General features: G+C 46.1%; 1 protein-coding gene across 2 annotated transcripts in view; it reads right to left on the reverse strand.

The window, feature by feature from the left end:
- The window catches only part of GALNT12 (polypeptide N-acetylgalactosaminyltransferase 12), a 64,599-nt gene that overhangs the window by 36,684 nt on the left and 7,025 nt on the right, over positions 1-20,890 (reverse strand). The window contains exon 1 of one of the 2 annotated variants that reach the window (XM_056518448.1): positions 3,818-4,860. The exons of the other annotated variant lie outside the window; for it this stretch is intronic. Coding sequence (XP_056374423.1) covers positions 3,818-4,233 — 416 coding nt within the window. The 5' untranslated portion in view covers positions 4,234-4,860. Of the gene's footprint in view, positions 1-3,817; positions 4,861-20,890 lie in introns of those variants that run through there. 2 annotated transcript variants of the gene reach the window in all.

The raw sequence follows: 20,890 nt of genomic DNA on the forward strand, positions 1-20,890 counted from the left end.
TTTGGTTGCGCCATACATTTTATGATATAATGAGTGATGTCATTACAAAGGACAACTGGTCGCGCAAAAAACAAGCCCTCATACTAGTCTGTGGATGAAAATATAAAAGAGTTATGATTTTTAGAAGGCGAGGAGGAAAAAATGAAAACGTAAAAATTAAATTGTCTGAGTCCTTAAGGCCAAAATGGGCTGAGTCCTTAAGGGGTTAAAGGGGTACTCCGGTGGAAAACTTTTTTATTTATTTTTTTAAATCAACTGGTGCCAAAAAGTTAAATAGATTTGTAAATTACTTCTATTTAAAAATCTTAATCCTTCCAGTACTTATTAGCTGCTGAATACTACAGAGGAAATTATTTTCTTTTTGGAACACAGTGCTCTCTGCTGACATAAATACCACAGTGCTCTCTGCTGACATCTCTGTTCATTTTAGGAACTGTCCAGAGCAACATATGTTTGCTATGGGGATTTTCTCCTACTCTAGGCAATTCTTAAAATGGAAAGAGATGTCAGCAGAGAGCACTGTGCTCGTGATGTCAGCAAAGAGTTCTGTGTTCTAAAAAGAAAATAATTTACAAATCTTTTAACTTTCTGGCACCAGTTGATTTGAAAAAAAAAATGTTTTCCACCGCTTTAACTCACCTTCCGAGGCACCCCCGGTGTGCCAATATCACTCTCCTGTCTTCTGGGCCCCAGACTTCTTCCCTATTCTGGTGCCTGACACTTCACACTGCGCTGAGCTTATTGATGGCCGCAGCAATTTCCCACCTTGGCCCGTGATATGCTGAACAGCAGTATGATCAGGACAGAGCACCAGGAAGAAGGCTGAACCCGGGCCCGTTACATGACACGGCTGCTCAGCGTATCACCAGCTGAAGTGGGACATAGTTGCGGGTGGCGATAAGCTCAGTGCAGTATGATGTGTCGGGCCGCGGAATGTGGAAGAAGACTGGGGCCAAGAAGAATGGAGAGCCATGTTAGCACATTAGGAGAGTGTCGACAGTTGAGTTAAAGTTTTTTTCCTTTTTTTTGCAGCCAGGGCAAAACGGAGGGATACGAAAAAATAATTATTAGAGTACCCCTTTAAATAATAACTCCAAATAATGCCTATGGATTCAGAATAAGGTTTCATAAACGCTCCTGCAAGTGTAAATGTGTAATTGTCCTAATACTGTTGTCCATATAGTGTAACTTTAGAAATCTAAGATATGTGGAAATGATTTGGTCATTTATTCACCACAATAGCTTTAAACCACATTATTTTGTCCTGTAAATCCTTACTTTGCTAGTCAGGGAAAGAAAATGGGTGACACCAATTCTACTGGGCAAGAAAGGTTGGTTTGTGCAAAACCAAAATAGGTCTTTTGAAGAGGTGCATGAGCCCTCTACTGTAACTCTTCATTTCCTAGACCTAGAGTTTTTTTTTTACTAATAGATCCCATACAAATTGAGGCATAAGTTCTTTATGTTAGGCTGCTTTCAAACTATAAAGTTCATCCGTTAAAAGAACCGTAATAAACGTCAGAAAAGCTTTAAAAACGGATGTTAAACATCTGTTACAAAATCCCATTCAAGTCTATGGGATTTTTTGATTATCCGTTATGACCCGTTATAGCCCGTCATGAATAACGGATGTTATTTGTGACAGAAGAAAAGACGGCACATGCACAAATTTTTCTTCCGTCACAAGAAACATGTAAATTAACGGCCGTTATTTTTAACATTGAAGTCTATGGCAAACGGATGAGCTTTTATGTCATCTGTTTGCACCTGGTTTATAATATCTGTTATTACTTCTGAGCATGCTCAGAAGAGGTGACATCAGCAGACTCCTGCAGTGCTGAGGGACTACTACTACTCCCATCATGGAACAGACTGCGGGAGTCTGCGGGTGGCTGGGGAGGCTACATTAGTGTTTGTACTATTACCCCCATCATGGAACTGACTCTGTTCCATGATGGGGGTTGTAGTACAGGGGCTGAGGGATTGATCTCACCGATTAAACAGGGGAGCGGGCGGCATGCTCCGCTCCCCTGCAATGTACCATGTATGTACTTTCATTTTTAAATTCCCCGTCGGGAGCCCTGAATGGCCGGTACTGAGGAGCCATTCAGGGCTCCGGGCGGGGTTTTCAAATGGAAGCGCTGTGGTGAGGAAAGATATATAGAATTGCTGGGGGGGTATATGTCTGGTATATGTCTGGCCCCCTGCAGCGCATTTATATATGTTCCCCCGCAGCGCATTTATATATGTTCCCCCTGCAGCGCATATAATTGTTCCCCCCCGCAGCGCATATATATATTCCCCCCTTAGCGCTATCATATAGACCCCGGCAGCGCTATGAATGCAAAGTATTCTACAGCAGGCATCGCCGGCGCGATGTGCTGCTGAAAGAATACTTGTCATTAGTATTTGCGCTGTGGCGGTATTTATTTATAAAAGCACTGTGGGGGCCAGACATATGGATATATGTCTGACCCCTGCAGGGCATTTATATACAGATGCCACTACAGCGCAAATGACAAGTATTCTTTCAGCAGCACATTGTGCCGGCCAGATGCACTGCAGAAGAATACTTTTCATTCATAGCGCTGTCGGGGGCTTATGATAGTGCTGCGGGGAGAACATATATATGCGTTTCGGGGGGAACATATATATGCGCTGTGTGGGGAATATATAAATGCGTTGCGGAGGGGAACATATATAAATGCGCTGCGGGGGGGAAAGATATATAGAACCGCTGTGGGGGCAAGATTTATACCCCCTCCGTACATCGTAGGGGAGTGGACCATGCCGCCCGCTCCCCTGATTAATAACTTCTAATCGCATCTGGTCTCAGAAGTGAGATCCAGTGCGATCAATCCCTCTGCCCCTGTACTACAACCCCCACCATGGAACAAAGTCTGTTCCATGATGGGGGTTGTAGTACAAACACTAATGTAGCCTCCCCAGCCACGGGCAGACTCCCGCAGCCAGGGAACTACTACTCTCATCATGAAAAGAAGTCTGTTCCATGATGGGAGTAGTAGTAGTCCTGGCTGTTGAAGTCTGTAGGCAGAGGTGTTAAAATGGACGTACATGAGGGATGTTATAACGGGTCTTAACGGATGAATATTTATTAGCACCCGTTATTTAATCCGTTATTATACATCCATTTTTACACATAAAACAGATGCTTAATAACAGATGAATGCTCATAGTGTGAAAGCAGCCTTAGACAGAACAAATGGAGAAGTGAAATGATTTTAGTCAATGTCAGGAGTCGCTTCTTCGCCACCCAGCTTCCCCTAAATGAGACCCTAGACTTCATCTTTTATCCCTAACAATTGGGACATGTCGCTTGGATAACCAGATAATTTAAAGCAGTGATATGTTACTAACAGAGAAATTATTTTCTGAATATATCAAGCATGTTCCAGAATATGGTAAAAGGTGTATTTACACATAGAAATCTTTGCTACAATCTGACAGATTAATATGGAGAACATTTTGGATGTGTAAATGTACATGCTGACAAATGGAAAAAATGTCTGCATTCATTGTATTATTTATCTGAACTGTTTAAAAACCATCCAGTGATTATATATATATTATACTCTATTCACGAGGTAGCAGCGTTTTATGGTTTGCATTGTTAAAAAATCTTGCAAAAAAAAAAAAAAAAGAAATTGTATGTATAAATGCAGAAAACTGAAAATAAAGGTTAAAATGAGCCCTACAGTCCATACGCAAGGATCCTACATCACCGCGAATAGGGAAATTATTATTGGCATGTAAGTAGGCCTCACCAGCAACATTTCGAAGGTTAATTCGGACTTACATTGGGTTCCATCTCTCTTCTAGATAGCGATGTAGTGAGATCTTCTCACTGAGGTAGATGTTGATCTGATGTTTGTTGATACTTTCCTCTTCCAGCTTTTTTTCTTCCCCTTGAAGATCGAGTCTCACCGGACGACCGAACTCTCCCAACGAGTGCAAGTCCAATGGTGGTTTTTCGTAGACTGGCCTCTTCAGCTCCTCATATTCTAGTTCCTTTTGGTTAACAGGTACTTCTCTACCTACATGATGCTCCTCAGCTTTCAGACCCTCCACATTTTGCCTATCATTGTCTTCTGCATCTTTACTGAACAACAGAAAACTAAAGAACAATATGCAGGCAACAGCGGCCAACAAACAAAGACCCTTCCTTCTTCTCAGTGGTTGCCAAGCAGTTGCCAGTCGTCTCCTCTTATTCATGGTATAATTCCAGTCACTCCCTGGTCTGGCAGGAAATTATCTAGTATTATCTATGTGTGCCAACTACTCCCTATGGCGAGTCTAGTATGTGTTAGAAGTAGAAGCGAATACATACAAATGAAACCTACAGAGGAACCAGCCTCTTGTGAGACCTACAGATAATACAAAAAGTAATCTGTACTAAGACATGTAGCCCAAGTGCAAATCTCACTTAACCCACTACTGACCAGGTTTCTAACGATTTTAGGACCTTTCTATATAACAGCTAGTATGACACTGCACCAGTCAATGCCATGCAATCTCTAAAGTGCCAGTTCAGTGCCAACACAAATGCTGCTGCAGATTGAAAGTTTTTCTAAGCAGTGTACCCACTCCATAGGCACGCACGAATGTTACATCAAGTTACTAACTATGAGCTGAACTACTGGATCCTACAGAAGCGCTGCACTCAGTGCCACCTCTCTGCCAGGCTCTCCAGCACAGTGGCGGGCACGGTCCCTCACAAGTCACCAGCGTCTTGTCTTGGGCTCAGACGTAACTCTCCTGCCCGGGATAGTAGAGGTGCCAGCACTCCCCTCCCTCGAACTCTGAGGCAGCACCTCTCCACGTCTTCCTGTTCCTTGTGTCACCTAACTCTTCTCCTCCAGCAGGCCCCACCCACACCCTGCCCGCCCCCACAAGACTGTCCTCTGCCCTCCTGAACTTCTGCGTACAACTTCTTGGGACAGGCGACAAGTGAGGACTTCATTTCAGTCAGTAATGCCGGTCAGAAGACTGTGTTATTTAATACACAGTGCCTATGTATATGTTATATATATATATATATACAGATTAGTGGCTTTACCTCAGAAACTTCATAGTCTGCCTAACACATAAGGTAGTGTTCCCCAAACAGTGTATCTCCAGCTGTTACAAAGCTGCAACTCCCTGCATGCCCAGACAGCCATAATACATAGTGCCTACATATATGTTAGTGGCTTTACCTCAGAAACTTCATAGTCTGCCTAACACATAAAGTATAGTTTCCCAAACAGTGTATCTCCAGCTGTTGCAAAACTACAACTCCCAGCATACCTGGACAGCCATAATACTTGGTGTCTACATATATGTTAGTGGCTTTACCTTAGTAACTGCATAGTCTGCCTAAGGGTGCATTCACACTGCGGAATCTCCGCTCGCTGCATACCGCGAGCATAGATTCCGCCTGACGGCCGCCGCCATGGTTTCTTCGGCGCTAGGTCCGCGGGGCACTGAGCCGTCACCATTGACGGCTATGCAGTGCTCGCGGAATCCGGGTAAAGAATGAACATGTTCTTTCTTTGCGCGGAACAATTTCAGCGGCGAAATTCCGCAGTGTGAACAGGTCTCGCGGAGACCCATTCACACTAATGTTAAGTTCACACCGCGGAATTCCACTCGCGGAGTTCCGCTCGTGGAATTCAGCGGGAATTCCGTAGTGTGAACGCACCCTAACACATAAGGTAGTGTTTCCCAAACAGTGTATCTCCAGCTGTTGCAAAACTATAACTCCCAGCATGCTGGGAGTTGTAGTTTTGCAACAGCTGCAGACACACTGTTTGGAAAACACTGACATAAGGACTTTGGCTGTCCGGGCATGCTGGGAGTTGTTCTAATCCTTGTTGGGGAGGAAAATAAACAAAGGAGGAAGCTTTTGACTTCATATCCCGTCCTCATATATTGTTGTCATGTCCCGACCTCCTATTCTGACCTCCTATCCCGTCCTATCCCCACCTCCTATTCTGTCCTCCAATCTAGAGCTCCTATCCCAACCTCCTATCCCGTTCTCCTATCCCGTCCTCCTTTCCCATCCTCCTTTCCCATCCTCCTATCTCGACCTCCTGTCCCGACCTTCTATCCCGTCCTCCTATCTTGACCTCCTGTCCCGACCTCCTATCCCCACCTCCTATCCTGTCTTCCAATCTCGAGCTCCTATGCCGACCTCCAATCCCGTCCTCCTTTCTCGACCTCCTATCTCGACCTCTTATCCCAACCTCCTATCCCGTCCTCCTATCCAGTCCTCCTATCCCGTCCTCCTATCCCATCCTCCTATCCCGTCCTCCTATCCCGTCCTCCTATCCCGTCCTCCTATCCCGTCCTCCTATCCCGACCTCCTATCCCGACCTCCTATCCCGTCCTCATATCCCGACCCGTAATATGTGTAAAAAGCATTGAAATAGCTACAGCCGTACGGAAATTATATGGGAAAATACATTTCCCATTGATTTGCATGGGACTTTAAACAAAGACCCTGACCCTCACAAATGGGGGTAGTTAAGGGTTAAATTAACTATCTTATATTTTAAGTGGACATATAAGTAACATGTGACCAAGTATTATGGAAATATCTCCAGCTGTTTGGAAGTTATGCTGTAAGATATATTTCCCATTGACTTGCATGGGACTTTAAACATAAGCCCCCCCCCCTGGCAAATGGAGGTGAGTAAGGGTTAAATCACCTTTCCTATGTTTGTTGTTGACATATAAGTAACATATGTACCAAGTTTCATGTTAATATATATACAGGGGTCAAGTTCTGGGGGAAAAAAGTGCAGGAACTCACCCAAGATTTCCACTGAAGGGCCGGTCCTGCAGAACTACTGCTAATGGGAATGGTGTTCCTGCTGTGGAAAAAGAGCAGGAACTTAGTTCCCACGCGTTCTTGCAGGACTTAAGCCCTGTGTGTGTGTGTGTATATATATATATATATATCACAGTATTGGGCAAATCCGTTCTGAAATGTCAGTTTTTGTCACCTAAAATGTCATTCTAAGGCTCCTTTCACACTTCCGTTGTGACACAGCAGTGTGACGCACATCAGGGGAGCTGAGGAGAATAGCTGGAGAAAAAAAAATACTGCTTACGCTGTCTTTTGCTCCCGCTATTCCTGTCAAAAAACAACAGTACCCGACGGACTCCATAATAGTAAATGGGAGCCGTCATTAGAACGGCCGTTAAAGGCACAAAAAAAAAAAAAAAAAAGACTTTAACGGCCATTCTTGACGGAGCGCAACGGCAGTGTGTAAGGGGCCTGAAACTGATGTTAACGAAAGTCAATGGTCCGTTATATTTTACAAATAAGATTTTTGTGAAATTTAAATAGAAAATATCAAGCCGTTATTATCCATCATTACCTCCGTTTATGTCCGTAATTTTTTAACCATTTCCATTACGTTTTATGTCCAGTATTGACACACAAAGGAGGTCACTCTTAATGGATATGAAACTGATGTTAACAGAATTACAACGGTAAAATATTTTGTAAAAAATTGCATATAAAATGACGGACCGTTAATATCCGTTATTTTCTGTTAAAACATCCGTTAATGTTATTTTATAACCATTTAAATTTTTTTTCTTCTGAGCATGCTAGCAGCAATAACAGATGAAATAACAGTATAACAGAGTTACTTGCGTCACCATAGACTTCAGTGTTAAATGACTACGTCCGTTATTACATCCGTTATTTATGAAGGGAAAAAATATCCTGCATGCTCGTCTTTTCTCTGTTAAAAAAATAAAGCAAATTCAACGCAATGGACAATAACAGAGTGCAGCAGAGAGTACAGAGTACACCCTATTAACATGAATGGAATCCGTTACCTTCTTTTTTTATTTTTTTATTATGTTGCTCATTTCTATAGCATTGATGAGCAATGGAGATGAAAAACACTTGTGTGAACTCAGCCTAATGTCAGTAATTTTTTTTTTTTAACCATTTTCATACAGTTTTTTTTCTGAGCATGCTCAGTACCAACAACAGAGGCTAACGAAGATTACTTCCGTCACCATAGACATCAGTTACGTACAGCGGAGATTTTAAAAAGCCCATAGAAATAAATGGGATCCCATACCTTCATTTACATTTCCGTTTCTCAAATCTATATATATATATATATATATATATATACATATATATATATATATATATATATATATATATATATATATATACACTAGCTGAGTACCTGGCGTTGCCTGGTTTTTCCTTCCTAATCCTTGTTGGGGAGGAAAATAAAAAAAGGAGGAAGCTTTTGACTTCATATCCCATTCTCATATATTGTTGTCATATCCCAACCCCATATCCCGTCCTCATATCCCGACCTTCTATCCCGACCTCCTATCCCGTCATCATATCTCAACCTCATATCCCGTCCTCCTATCCCGTCCTCCTATCCCGAACTATCCCGTCCTCCTATTCCGTCCTCCTATCCAGTCCATCTAACCCAACCTCCTATCCCGTCCTCCTATCACGACCTCCTATCCTGACCTCCTATCCCGTCCTCATATCCCGTCCTCCTATCTCGACCTCCTATCCCGACCTCCTATCCCGTCCTCCTATCCCGTCCTCCTATCCCGTCCTCCTATCTCGACCTCCTATCCCGACCTCCTATCCCGAACTCCTATCCTGTCCTCCTAGCCTGTCCTCCTATCTCGACCTCCTATCCCGACCTCCTATCCCGTCCTCCTATCAAGTCCTCCTATCCAGTCCATCTAACCCAACCTCCTATCCCGTACTCCTATCACAACCTCCTATCCTGACCTCCTATCCCGTCCTCATATCCCGTCCTCCTATCTCGACATCCTATCCTGTCCTCCTATCCTGTCCTCCTATCCCGTCCTCCTATTCCGTCCTCCTATCTCGACCTCCTATCTCGACCTCCTATCCCGACCTCCTATCCCGACCTCCTATCCCGTCCTCCTATCCCGTCCATCTATCCTGACCTCCTATCCCGTCCCCCTTTTGCGTCCTCCTATCCCATCCTCCTATCCCGTCCTCCTATCCGACCTCTTATCCCGACCTCCTATTCCGTCCTCCTATCCCCACCTCCTATGTCGACCACCTATGTCGACCTCCTATCCCAACCCGTAATATGTGTACCAGGTATTGAAATATCTCCAGCCGTACAGAAGTTATGTGAACACATACATTTCCCATTGATTTGCATGGGACTTTAAACAAAAACTCCGACCCTCACAAATGGGGGTAGTTAAGGGTTAAATTAACTATCCTATATTTTAAGTGGACATATAAGTAACATGTGACCAAGCATTATCAAAATATCTCCAGCCGTTTGGAAGTTATGCAGCAACATATATTTCCCATTGACTTGTAAGGGACTTTAAACATAAACCCCACCCCTGGCAAATAGGGGTGAGTAAGGGTTAAATCACCAAGCCTATGTTTGTTGTTGACATATAAGTAACATGTGTGCCAAGTTTCATGTTAATATCTTTAGCCGTTTGGACGTGATGCTGGAACATACACACACACATATATACATACACACACACACACGTTGAGTTTTACATACATATATATATATATATATATATATATATATATATATATATATATATAGATAGATAGATAAAACTCAATAGCCCTGATTTACTAAGAGTGTTATTTTTTTCCCCCGATATTTTTTCTCACACGTATTTATCAATGTTTCGCACATGTTGGGAAAATTCTGTCGCATGATATAACATTCTGTCGCACGGAGAAAGAAAAGTGTCTCACAGGAAAAATAAAGCATAAAGCAAATAAATAGAGAAAATTAACTCTGCACCAGGACGTAACTTTACATTCATGGTAGTTAATGAGTAAACAAACAAAAAGTAAAAAAAAAAAATAATAATTATTAAAAAATGAAAAATGTAATATAAAAAAAAAGTTACAGGATTTTCAAAAAATACACACTTTTGAACAGATTCCCTACACCTCAATGCAGTTGGGTTTTCAAGTTCCGAAATGCACTATTTTTCTGGTGGGTCTTTAAATACAACTGTCGGGTTTTCAGGAAAATGTCGGGAACACACCTTAATTATGCAAACCACGCCCCTTTAGTTGGGTTAAAAAAATACTCAGAGTAATTGGAAAACCGTTGGATTTTTACCAGTAAAATTTTTACCGATAAAAAGACTCGGGATCACGTTAGTAAATCAGGGCTAATGTGTGTATATGTGTGTATGTTCCAGCATCAACTCCAAACGGCTAAAGATATTAACATGAAACTTGGCACACATGTTACTTATATGTCATCAACAAACATAGGATAGGTGATTTAACCCTTATCAACTCCATTTGCCAGGGTCGGGGTTTTGTTTAAAGTCCCATGCAAATCTATGGGAAATGTATGTTCCCACATAACTTCCGAACGGCTGGAGATATTTCAATAATACCTGGTACACATGTTACTTATATGTCAAATAAAAACATATAATAGTTAAATTAACCCCTTGAGGACACAGCTCATTTTCACCTTAAGGACGCAGCCCTTTTTTGCAAATCTGACCACTGTCACTTTAAGCATTAGCCTCTTAAGGACACAGGGCGTACCTGTACGCCCTGCGCCCGGTCCCGGTATTTATCGCCGCGTCCAAAACTAAAGTAAAAGCTTCCCGGCAGCTCAGTCGGGCTGACCGGGACTATCGCGATAAAATCGCGATGTCCTGATTAGCTAGGACGCGAGCGGAGGCCCCCTTACCTTGCTCCACCGTGTCCGATTGGCGTTTGATTGCTCCAAGCCTGAGCTACAGGCTTGAGCAATCGAGCCTCTAGAACGCTGATCCATGCAAAGCTATGGCTTTACAGGGATCATGGTAAAAGATCAGTGTGTGCAGTGTTATAGCCCCCTATGGGAGCTATAACACTGCAAAAAATAAAGTGAAAAAAAAGTTAATAAAAGTCCCTAATAAAAGTCACCCCCCTTTTCAAAAAAAAAAAAAAAAAACTATGTAAATAAAAAAAAATAAACATATGTGGTATCGCTGCGTGCATAAATGTCCAAACTACAAAAATATATTGTTAATTAAACTGCACGGTCAATGGCGTACGCGCAAAAAAAATTCCAAAGTCCAAAATAGCGTATTTTTGTTCACTTTTTATATAATGAAAAAATGAATAAAAAGCGATCAAAAAGTCAGATCAATACAAAAATGGTACCGATAAAAACTTCAGATAACGGTGAAAAAAATGAGCCCTCATACCGGCCCATACATGAATAAATTAAAAAAGTTATAGGGGTCAGAAAATGAGAATTTTATGTTATGATTTTATGATCATAGTTATGATTTTTTTTTCAGAAGTACGATTAAATCCAACCTATATAAATAGGATATCATTTTAACCGTATGGACGTACAGAATAAAGGTAAGGTGTCATTTTTACTGAAAAATGCACTGCGTAGAAACGGAAGCCCCCAAAATTACAAAATTACATTTTTTCTTCAATTTTGTTGCGCAATGAATTTCTTTCCATTTCGCCATGGATTTTTTTGTAAAATGACTAATGTCACTGCAAAGTAGAATTGGTGGCACAAACAATAAGCCATAATATGGAATTTTAGGTGCAAAATTGAAAGCATTATGATTTTTAGAAGGTGATGAGGAAAAAATGAAAATGCAAAAACGGAAAAACGGAAACGGAAAAACGGAGTCCTTAAGAGGTTAATAACTCTGGGATGCTTTTACCTTTCATTCTGATTCCGAGATTATTTTTTCGTGACATATTCTACTTTAATATAGTGGTAAATTTTCTGTCGTTATTTGCTTCCTTTTTTGGTGAAAAATCCGCAAATTTCATGAAAATTTAGCATTTTTCTAACTTTGAAACTCTCTGCTTGTAAGGAAAATGGATATTCCAAATAAATTATATATTGATTCACAAATACAATATGTCTACTTTATGTTGACATCGTAAAGTTCACATGTTTTTACTTTTTAAAGACATTAGAGGGCTTCAAAGTATAGCAGCAGTTTTCAAAATTTTCACAAATATTTCAAAATCTGAATTTTATATGGACCAGTTAAGTTTGAAGTGGATTTGAGGGGCCTTTCTGTGAGAAATACCCCATAAATGACCCCATTATAGAAACTGCACCCCTCAAAGTATTCAAAATGACATTCAGAAAGTTTGTTAACCCTTTTAGGTATTTCACAAGAATAGCAGCAATCTAAATCTGCATTTTTTAAACTAACATGTTCTTGTAGACTCATTTTTTTCTTTTTACAAGGGGTAAAAGGAGAGAAATCCCCCGAAATTTGTAACCCAATTTCTCTCGAGTAAGGAAATACCTCATATGTGGATGTAAAGTGTTTTGTGGGCGCACTAGAGTGCTCAGAAGAGAAGGAGCGACAATGGGATTTTAAATGGAGTTGAGCGCGAATATTCGCATTTCGAATTTCTCTATCGGCTCCATTGGGGGACACAGACCGTGTATCTTGCTGTCTCTAGGAGGTGTGACACTATGGTAATAAAAAAAAAGTCAGCTCCTCCCAGCAGGATATACCTGCCTTCAGGCTCCGAGCTAGTCAGTTTAAGCTTAGTGTCTGAAGGAGGTGGACATGGGCTGGATTCTCCAGTCCAGGTCTTCTGTTTTTTATTTTCCTAGTATAGGGACGTGTTAGTTTTTTATTCCCTTTCTTTTCCGTTTTCAGGTGGGGACTCAGGAACTGCGGTTCACTATTTCCCCATTGCGAGTAAGGGGGCACAGACATTGCGTATATGCGCTGTTAACCCCCCCTCGCCAACGGTCAGCGCCTGGGTGGTACCTCATGGGTCCGGGTCCCCCTATTTTTCCTGCTAGCCTCGCTCGCGCATAGCAGCCAGGCGTGATGCAGGTAACTAAAGCTGACTGAAGACTTCACTGAAGACTTCTTTAGGTATGTTCTTCTGACTGAGGTAAGTACTTTCCCTCTTTCTCCTCAGGTAAGCGGACTTGCAACTGCTGGAGACCCCCCCTGTTTTTGGCCCACCTTTTCAGGTTGGGCTGGCTTACTGGGCTTTTATTGGGGACTTTATTCTGGGGGAGCAGTGGCACTTTGAGGAGGCATGTATGGTATGTTTGGCACTGTGTGTGTGTGGTGTGTTACGTTGAACAGCGCCTTATATGCGGCGCTAGTACGGGCCTGGCTTACTTTCGTTTTTGCCGGCAGCGCCTTATATGCGGCCTTACAGCCGCGGCGCTGGTTCGAGCCGGGCGCTCTCAGCGCCGGCTTACTTTCGTTTTCTCCGGCAGTCTCTGCCGGCGTATTTATCGCCCACTCTGTTCCCCCGAGCGCATATGCGAATGACATGTGCGCTCGGGACAAGGAGCGGGCACCATTACAGCTTCTTCTCAGCCTGGTTTTAGCTCCGCCCACAGGGCTGTCGGAGCTCTTCTGAGGCGCGCATCAGCCTCCAATCAGCGCCGTGGGAGCAAATTTCAGTCAGAGGGGGGCCAACTAGTTAGTGCCTCTGCTGCAGGCACGCCCCCCTCTACCATTGGCCGTCCCTTTCTCACTCTAGCTGCATGGAGCTGTTTTCCTCTCTGCAGCTGCCAGGATACATAGTCTTATTTGGTCTGTAAACACTGTAGTACCAAAATGCCTGACTCTGCCGAGCCCACTTGCCCTGCCTGCTCCACTGCTCCCCCCAGACCCCCTGGTACCCCCTGATACCCTTTCGGTCCCGGTGGGTTCAGCCGCTCCACCACCCTGGGTTTCTTCCTGACCCAGTGTATGGCTGACTTGACCCAAGTCTCCCGTTCTGTGGCTGAGGCCTCCCGGGTAGTGGTGTCCGCCCTGAAGGGGTCTTCCCTGTGCAGGACCTCTGAGAGGGCCCGCTCCTCGTCTCCTCATGCTTCATGCTCTCAGCAAGAATACTAGGGGTTTCTCGTCTGACTCTTCCATTGAGTCTTCAGATAGACGTGGGCGTTCCCCTCATGGGTCCCGCCCCCTGTCATCTGGGCACAAACGTTGCTCCTCCAGAGGATGTTCTCGGAATCGCCGCTCTGCCACGCCAGAGCTGCGTACCCGGTCAGGGTCGCCCCCCTCCAGGACTGCCTCTACTCTTCACTTTCCCTGGTGAACTAGTGGACGAGACTTCCGAGCCGGCATCTGACTCAGAGGACCGCTCAGACTCAATTGCAACGGTGAACTCATTGGCGATAGCCATAAGAGACACCTTTCACCTAGAGGACCCAGGATCTTCGGATGTCTATCCAGAAGTATCCTTTCATCGTGCTAAGCCAGCACCTCAAACGTTCAGCTCTCACGCTGACTTTGACGACATTCTGGAATCTGCATAGAAACATCCAGACAAGAGGTTCATGGGAATCAAGACAATCCAAGAACCTTATCCATTTGTCAAGGACTTTGTCACTAAGGTGGTTTCCCCTCCCTCAGTGGATACACCAATCTCCTGGATCTCTAGGGTGACTACACTGCCTCTGGCAGTTGCCGCTGCCTTCAAGGATCCCACGGACAAGTAGGTGGAATACTTAGCGACGTTTGCTTCTGAAGCAGCTGGCTCTTCTCTTCTCCCCATCTTCACCTCAACATGGGTGTCCAAGGCCCTGTCGGAGTGGTGCCAAAAGCTCCATCAGGATATCTTAGCGGGGTCCCCCCCCCCAGAGGATCTATCTGCTCTGGCTCTCCAATGCTCTAAAGCCGGGGACTTTCTGTGCGCAGCTTCCACGTGGTCAGCCGTTCTGCCTTTGCTGGGGATCACCTAGCGGCTCTCCGCCGCTTTATGTGGCTTAAAGCTTGGAATGTGGATGCCGCTTCCAAAAGGTCTCTCACTGAGCTTCCCTTTACGGGTGGCCGTCTTTTTGCCGATCGCCTCGATGAGATTATCTCTGAGGCAACGGGAGGTAAGAGTTCCTTCTTACCTCAGAATAAGGCTCGCCCTTCTTCCCAATGGAAGTCCTTTTTCCTTTCGGTCATTCGGACCTCTGGTTCCAGCTAAGGGTCCGGGCAGGCGGACTTCAACCGGTCCGGACGTTTTGCGGCCATATCGGGCAACCGCAAGCCCACTTCTGCATGAAGTGAGGCCCCCACCGGCGGTTTCTTTCGGGTGGGAGGTTGTCTCTTGTTTTCCGAGACATCTGGACTTCACACATTCAGGACTCTGGGGTCAGGGATGTGGTGTCCAACGGTTACTGGATCGAATTCGTCTCCCTTCCGAGGGATCGCGTTTTTCGATCCCGGGCCCCCGGTCTCCTCCTCTGGCGAAGCAATTTCGAGCGGCTCTCCAGTCTCTGCTTCTCCAGGGGGTTATCGTCCCTGTTCCTCCAGGGGAACGTTTTCGGGGTTTCTATTTAAATTTTTTTTTTTTTTGTGGTCCCCAAGATGGACGCTTCTGTGCGACCAATCCAACTGTCACCTTCTCATCCACCACTTCAGAATGGAGTCTCTCCGTTCGGTGGTGGCGTCCCTGGAACAAGGGGAGTTCCCTTCATCGGTGGACATCAAGGATGCCTACCTCCATGTGCCAATATTTCCGGACCATCATCGGTACCTCCACTTGCGGCTCCGGAGGGGCATTTTCAATTGGTAGCCCTCCCCCTTGGTTTGGCCTCGGGTCCTTACAAAGATCCTTGTGCCAGTGTTGGGCCTGTTTGGTCGAGGGGAATCTCGGTGATATCCTATCTGGACGACCCTCTCATCAAGGCCCCGACCAGAGCCCAGACTCTGGAGAATCTGGACGTCACTCTCCACTCTCTGACTCGCTTTGGGTGGATCTCTAACCTTCCTGGGACTTCGATTTGCGGCCTCTGCCCGCATTTGTCTTCCACTGGACAACATCTGGCGCTCTGGTTGGGGGTCCGCTCCCTTCGGACCCAGCTATCAGTCTCCATCTGCACTTGTATGCAAGTCCTGGGTCGGGTGGTGGCAACTATGGAGGCCTTACCCTTTGCCCAGTTTCATTATCGTCCCCTTCAACTGGAGATTCTCTCTCGATGGAACAGGTCTCCTCTGTCCCTCGATCGTCAGATTGTTCTCCCTCCCAGGGTCCGTCAGTCTCTGCTCTGGTGGCTCCGCTCCCCCCTTTCTTCTCCAAGGGCGGTCATTTCTTCCCCTTCTCTGGCAGGTTGTTACAACAGTTGCCAGCCTGTCGGGCTGGGGCGGTGTGTTCAGGGATTGGACGGTCCAGGGACTCTGGTCTCCCCTGGAGACCCCTTTTTTCCGATAAACATATTGGAATTACGGGCGATTCTTCTTCGTCGTCTTCATTGGGAATCCCGTCTTCAGTCTCGTTCTGTCCGCATTCAGTCGGACAACGCCACGGCCGTGGCGTACATAATCAGGGTGGCGCTCGCAGCTCGGCAGCCATGGCCGAGGTGACCAAGATTCCCACCTGGGCGGAAAGCAAGGTTCCGGCCATTTCGGCGATTCACATTCCGGGAGTGCTCAACTGGGAAGCGGACTTCCTCAGTCGGTCCTCACCCGACCCCGGTGTGTGGTCTCTACATCCAGAGGTCTTCGCGCAACTCTGCGACTTCTGGGGCATTCCGGACGTGGACCTCTTCGCGTCCCGGCACAATCGGAAGATCCTTCCTTTTGTGTCCAAGTCCCGGGACCCTCAGGCTCTAGCCGTGGACACCCTAGTGATTCCTTGGGCGGGATTTGCCCTACCCTATCTGTTCCCTCCCCTTCCGCTCCTTCCCAGGGTGCTGAGGAAGCTCAAAACAGAGGACGTCCCCGCCATTCTGGTAGCGCCAGATTGGCCCCGAAGGTCGTGGTACGCCGACGTAGTCAGGCTCCTGGACGACGCTCCTCTGCTCCTTCCGCTCCGCCCGGACATACTCTCTCAGGGTCCTCTTGCCACCCCAATTTACAGTCGCTGCATTTTTTGGCGTGGTGGTTGAGACTGCGGTTTTGAGGGCCTGCGGGTTCTCTTCCTAAGTCATTCACACCATGCTCTAGGCTCGTAAGACCTCCTCCGCACAAATTTACCACCGTACTTGGCGGTTTTGTTTTCGTGGTGTGAAGCTCAGGACTTCTCCCCGGTGACCCTCTCGGTTCCCCATCTTCTCTACTTTTTCTTTGCAGTCGGGGTTGGAACTGGGGTTGTCTCTCAGTTCCCTTAAAGGTCAGGTTTCGGCCCCTGGTTTCTCTTTCTCATGTCCGGACCTTCCTGCAAGGAGTGGCGCACGCTGTTCCTCCATATCGGTCACCTTCTCCCCCTTGGGACTTGAACTTGGTTCTGAGTGCCCTCCAGGGTGAACCCTTTGAGCCCCTTAGAGAGGTGTCTCTCCGCCTCCTTTCTTGGAAAGTGGCGTTTCTTGTTGCTATCACCTCCATCCGGAGGGTGTCTGAACTGGCAGTTCTTCCTGCCATTCTCCGTTTCTGGTGATCCACCAGGACAGGTCGTTTTCTGGCCAGTTCCTTCCTTTTTGCCTAAGGTGGTCTCGGCCTTTCATCTCAATGAGGACATTGTCCTCCCGTCCTTTTATCCGTCTCCTTCTCATCCTAAGGAGCGATTACTACGCTTACTACACAAGCTGGATGTTTATCGGCGTATAACACGCACTTTTTAGGCTAAAATTTTTAGCCTAAAGTCTGTGTGCGTGTTATACGCCGATACCCCCCCAGGAAAGGCAGGGGGAGAGAGGCCGTCGCTGGCCGCTTCTCTCCCCCTGCCTTTCCTGGGGTCTAGAGCGCTGCTGTCGGCCCTTTTCACCCCCTGGTTATCGGCGCCGCTGCCCGTTCTGTCCCCCTGACTATCGGTGCCGGCGCCGATAGCCAGGGGGAGAGAAGCGGCGCCGACAGCCAGGGGGAGAGAAGGGGCAGCGGCACCGATTGCCGGCGCCGCTGCCCCGTTGCCTCCCCCCATCCCCGGTGGCATAATTACCTGAGTCGGGTCCGCGCTGCTCCAGGCCTCCGTCGTGCGTCCCCAGCGTCATTGCTATGCACTGAACGGCGCGGCGCATGACGTCAGAGCGCCACGCCGTGCATAGCAACGACGCTGGGGACGCACGACGGAGGTCTGGAGCAGCGCGGACCCAACTCAGGTAATTATGCCACCGGGGATGGGGGGAGGCAACGGGGCAGCGGCGCCGGAAATGGGTGCCGCTGCCCCTTCTCTCCCCCTGGCTGTCAGCGCCGCTTCTCTCCCCCTGGCTATCGGCGCCGGCACCGATAGTCAGGGGGACAGAACGGGCAGCGGCGCCGATAACCAGGGGGTGAAAAGGGCCGACAGCAGCGCTATAGACCCCAGGAAAGGCAGGGGGAGAGAAGCGGGCAGCGACGGCCTCTCTCCCCCTGCCTTTCCTGGGGGTGTATCGGGGTATACACGCACACACACGCACCCTCATTTTATCATGGATATTTGGGTAAAAAACTTTTTTTTACCCAAATATCCTTAGTAAAATGAGGGTGCATGTTATAGGCCGGTGCGTGGTATACCCCGATAAATACGGTATTTTTGGGCTGTTCGTTCTTATCTCTCCATCACTTCTTCGTTTCGTCAGTGTGATTCCTTTTTCGTCCTTACGGAAGGTCGTCGCAGGGGACAGCCTGCTTCCAAGGCCACCATTTCTCGGTGGATTCGGTCCACCATTGCGGAAGCCTATCACTGTAAGGGGAAGATTCCTCCTTTCAGGGTTGTGGCTCATTCCACACGTTCTGTTGGGCTTCCTGGGCTCTCCAGACTAGAGCCTCGGCCTCGCAGATTTGCAAGACGGCTACCTGGTCGTTTTTGCACACTTCTCGAGATTTTCCGAGTTCATACTTTCGCATCGGCTGATGCTAGTCTGGGTCGTTAAGTGTTGCAGGCGGCAGTGGATTGGCCGTCTGCCTGATTACTTATCTGCCCACCCAAGGGACGGCTTTGGTACGTCCCACGGTCTGTGTCCCCCAATGGAGCCGATAGAGAAAAGGAAGGATCCATTGGGGGACACAGCTCCCGCCCTTTTTGGGTTTTTCCTTTGGTTCTCTGTCCGAGGGTGTGTTCAGTTGTGTTTTTTCTTCTGGTTCTCGGACAGTTTGGGGTTTTTATTTGCCCTATTGGTCTCCTCCTATTGCTCTGGAACTTAAACTGACTAGCTCAGAGCCCGAAGGCGGGTATATCCTGCTGGGAGGAGCTGACTTTTTTTTTTTTTATTACCATAGTGTCACACTTCCTAGAGACAGCAAGATACACCCACGGCCTGTGTGCCCCAATGGATCCTTCGAGAAAGAGATTTTACGGTAAGTGTTAAAAAATCTCCTTTTTTATCGCAAATATCGCAAATTCGCGAATATTGCGAATATATTTGCTATATACCCGAAATTGCAAATATTCACTTTTTTCCGCATATGCGCATATTCACATATGTGAATATTCACATGTGCGCAAAATTGGCATATGTGAATATTCGCATATTCCTCCTTTTCACTTGTGGGCCAATTAGAATGATGCAGGTTATCAACAACATCCCTAGCAACCAATAGTAAAGTTGCCCACCCCCTCACTGTTTTCTTCCTCGAATACACGAATATGCAAAATTCATGAATATAGGACGAATATTCGTCTATATATTCGCAAAATATCGCAAATTCGAATTTGGGCAATGCCCAAATCACTAATTTTAAAGACCGAATTTTGCTGAAATGGTATAGGGGTAATAGGTGAAAATGTCCCCCAAAATTTGAAACCCCATTTCTCTCGAGTAAGGAAATACCTCATATGTGGATGTAAAGTGCTCTGTGGGTGCACTAGAGGGCTCAGAAGGGAAGGAGCGACATTGGGCTTTTTTGAAAGCGAATTTTACTGAAATGGTTTTTTGGGGGCATGTCTCATTTAGGAAGCCCCCATGGTGCCAGGACAGCGGAAAAAAAAAACACATGGCAAACTATTTGGGAAACTACATCCCTCAAGGAACGTAACAAGGGGTGCAGTGAGCATTTACACCCCACTGGTGTTTGACAGATCTTTGTAACAATGGGCTGTCCAAATGAAAAAATAAAATTTTTCATTTTCACTGACCACTGTTCCAAAAATCTGTCAGACAACACCTGTGGGGTGTAAATGTTCACTGTACCCCTTGTTACGTTCCGTGTGGGGGGTAGTTTCTGAAATGGGGTCACATGTGGGTGTTTATTTTTTTGTGTTTATGTCAGAACCGCTGTAACCAGCAGCCACCCCTGTGCAAATCACCAGTTTAGGCCTCAAATGTACATAGTGTGCTCTCACTCCTGAGCCATGTTGTGCGCCGCACAGAGCATTTTACGCCCACATATGGGGTATTTCCGTACTTGGGAGAAATAGTGTTACAAATTTTGGGGGTCTTTTCTTCCTTTTACCTCTTATGAAAATGAAAAGTATGAGGAAACACCAGCATGTTAGTGTAAAAAATAAAAAAAATTTACGCTAACATGCTGGTGTTGACCCCAACTTTACCTTTTCATAAGGGGTAAATGGAGAAAAAGCCACCAAAAATTTGTAGCGCAATTTCTCCCGAGTATGGAAATACCCCATATGTGGCCCTAAACTGTTGTCTTGAAATACGACAGGGCTCTGAAGTGAGAGAGCGCCATGCGCATTTGAGGCTTACATTTGGGATTTTTTATAGGGGTGTACCCGGATGCAAGCATTACACTTGCCTCCTCCACCAAAAATACTGTACGTTAGTTTTCCCCAAAGAGGGTGCCTCCAGCTGTTGCAAAACTCCCAACATGCCACTGGAGGCTCAGTTTTGGAAAAACTGACGTACAAGACGTTTTTTTATTTTTATTGGAGGGGGGGGCACAGTGTAAGGGTTTTACACTTTATTATGTGTTATTGTAGTGTAGTGTAGTATTTTTAGGGTACATTCACATGGCGGGGGTTTACAGAGTGTTTCCCGCTGCAGCAAAAAATTTGCCGCATCTCAAACTTGAAGCAGGAAACTTG

This window comes from Hyla sarda, chromosome 5, assembly GCF_029499605.1.
Source record: "Hyla sarda isolate aHylSar1 chromosome 5, aHylSar1.hap1, whole genome shotgun sequence".
Classification (NCBI taxonomy): domain Eukaryota; kingdom Metazoa; phylum Chordata; class Amphibia; order Anura; family Hylidae; genus Hyla; species Hyla sarda.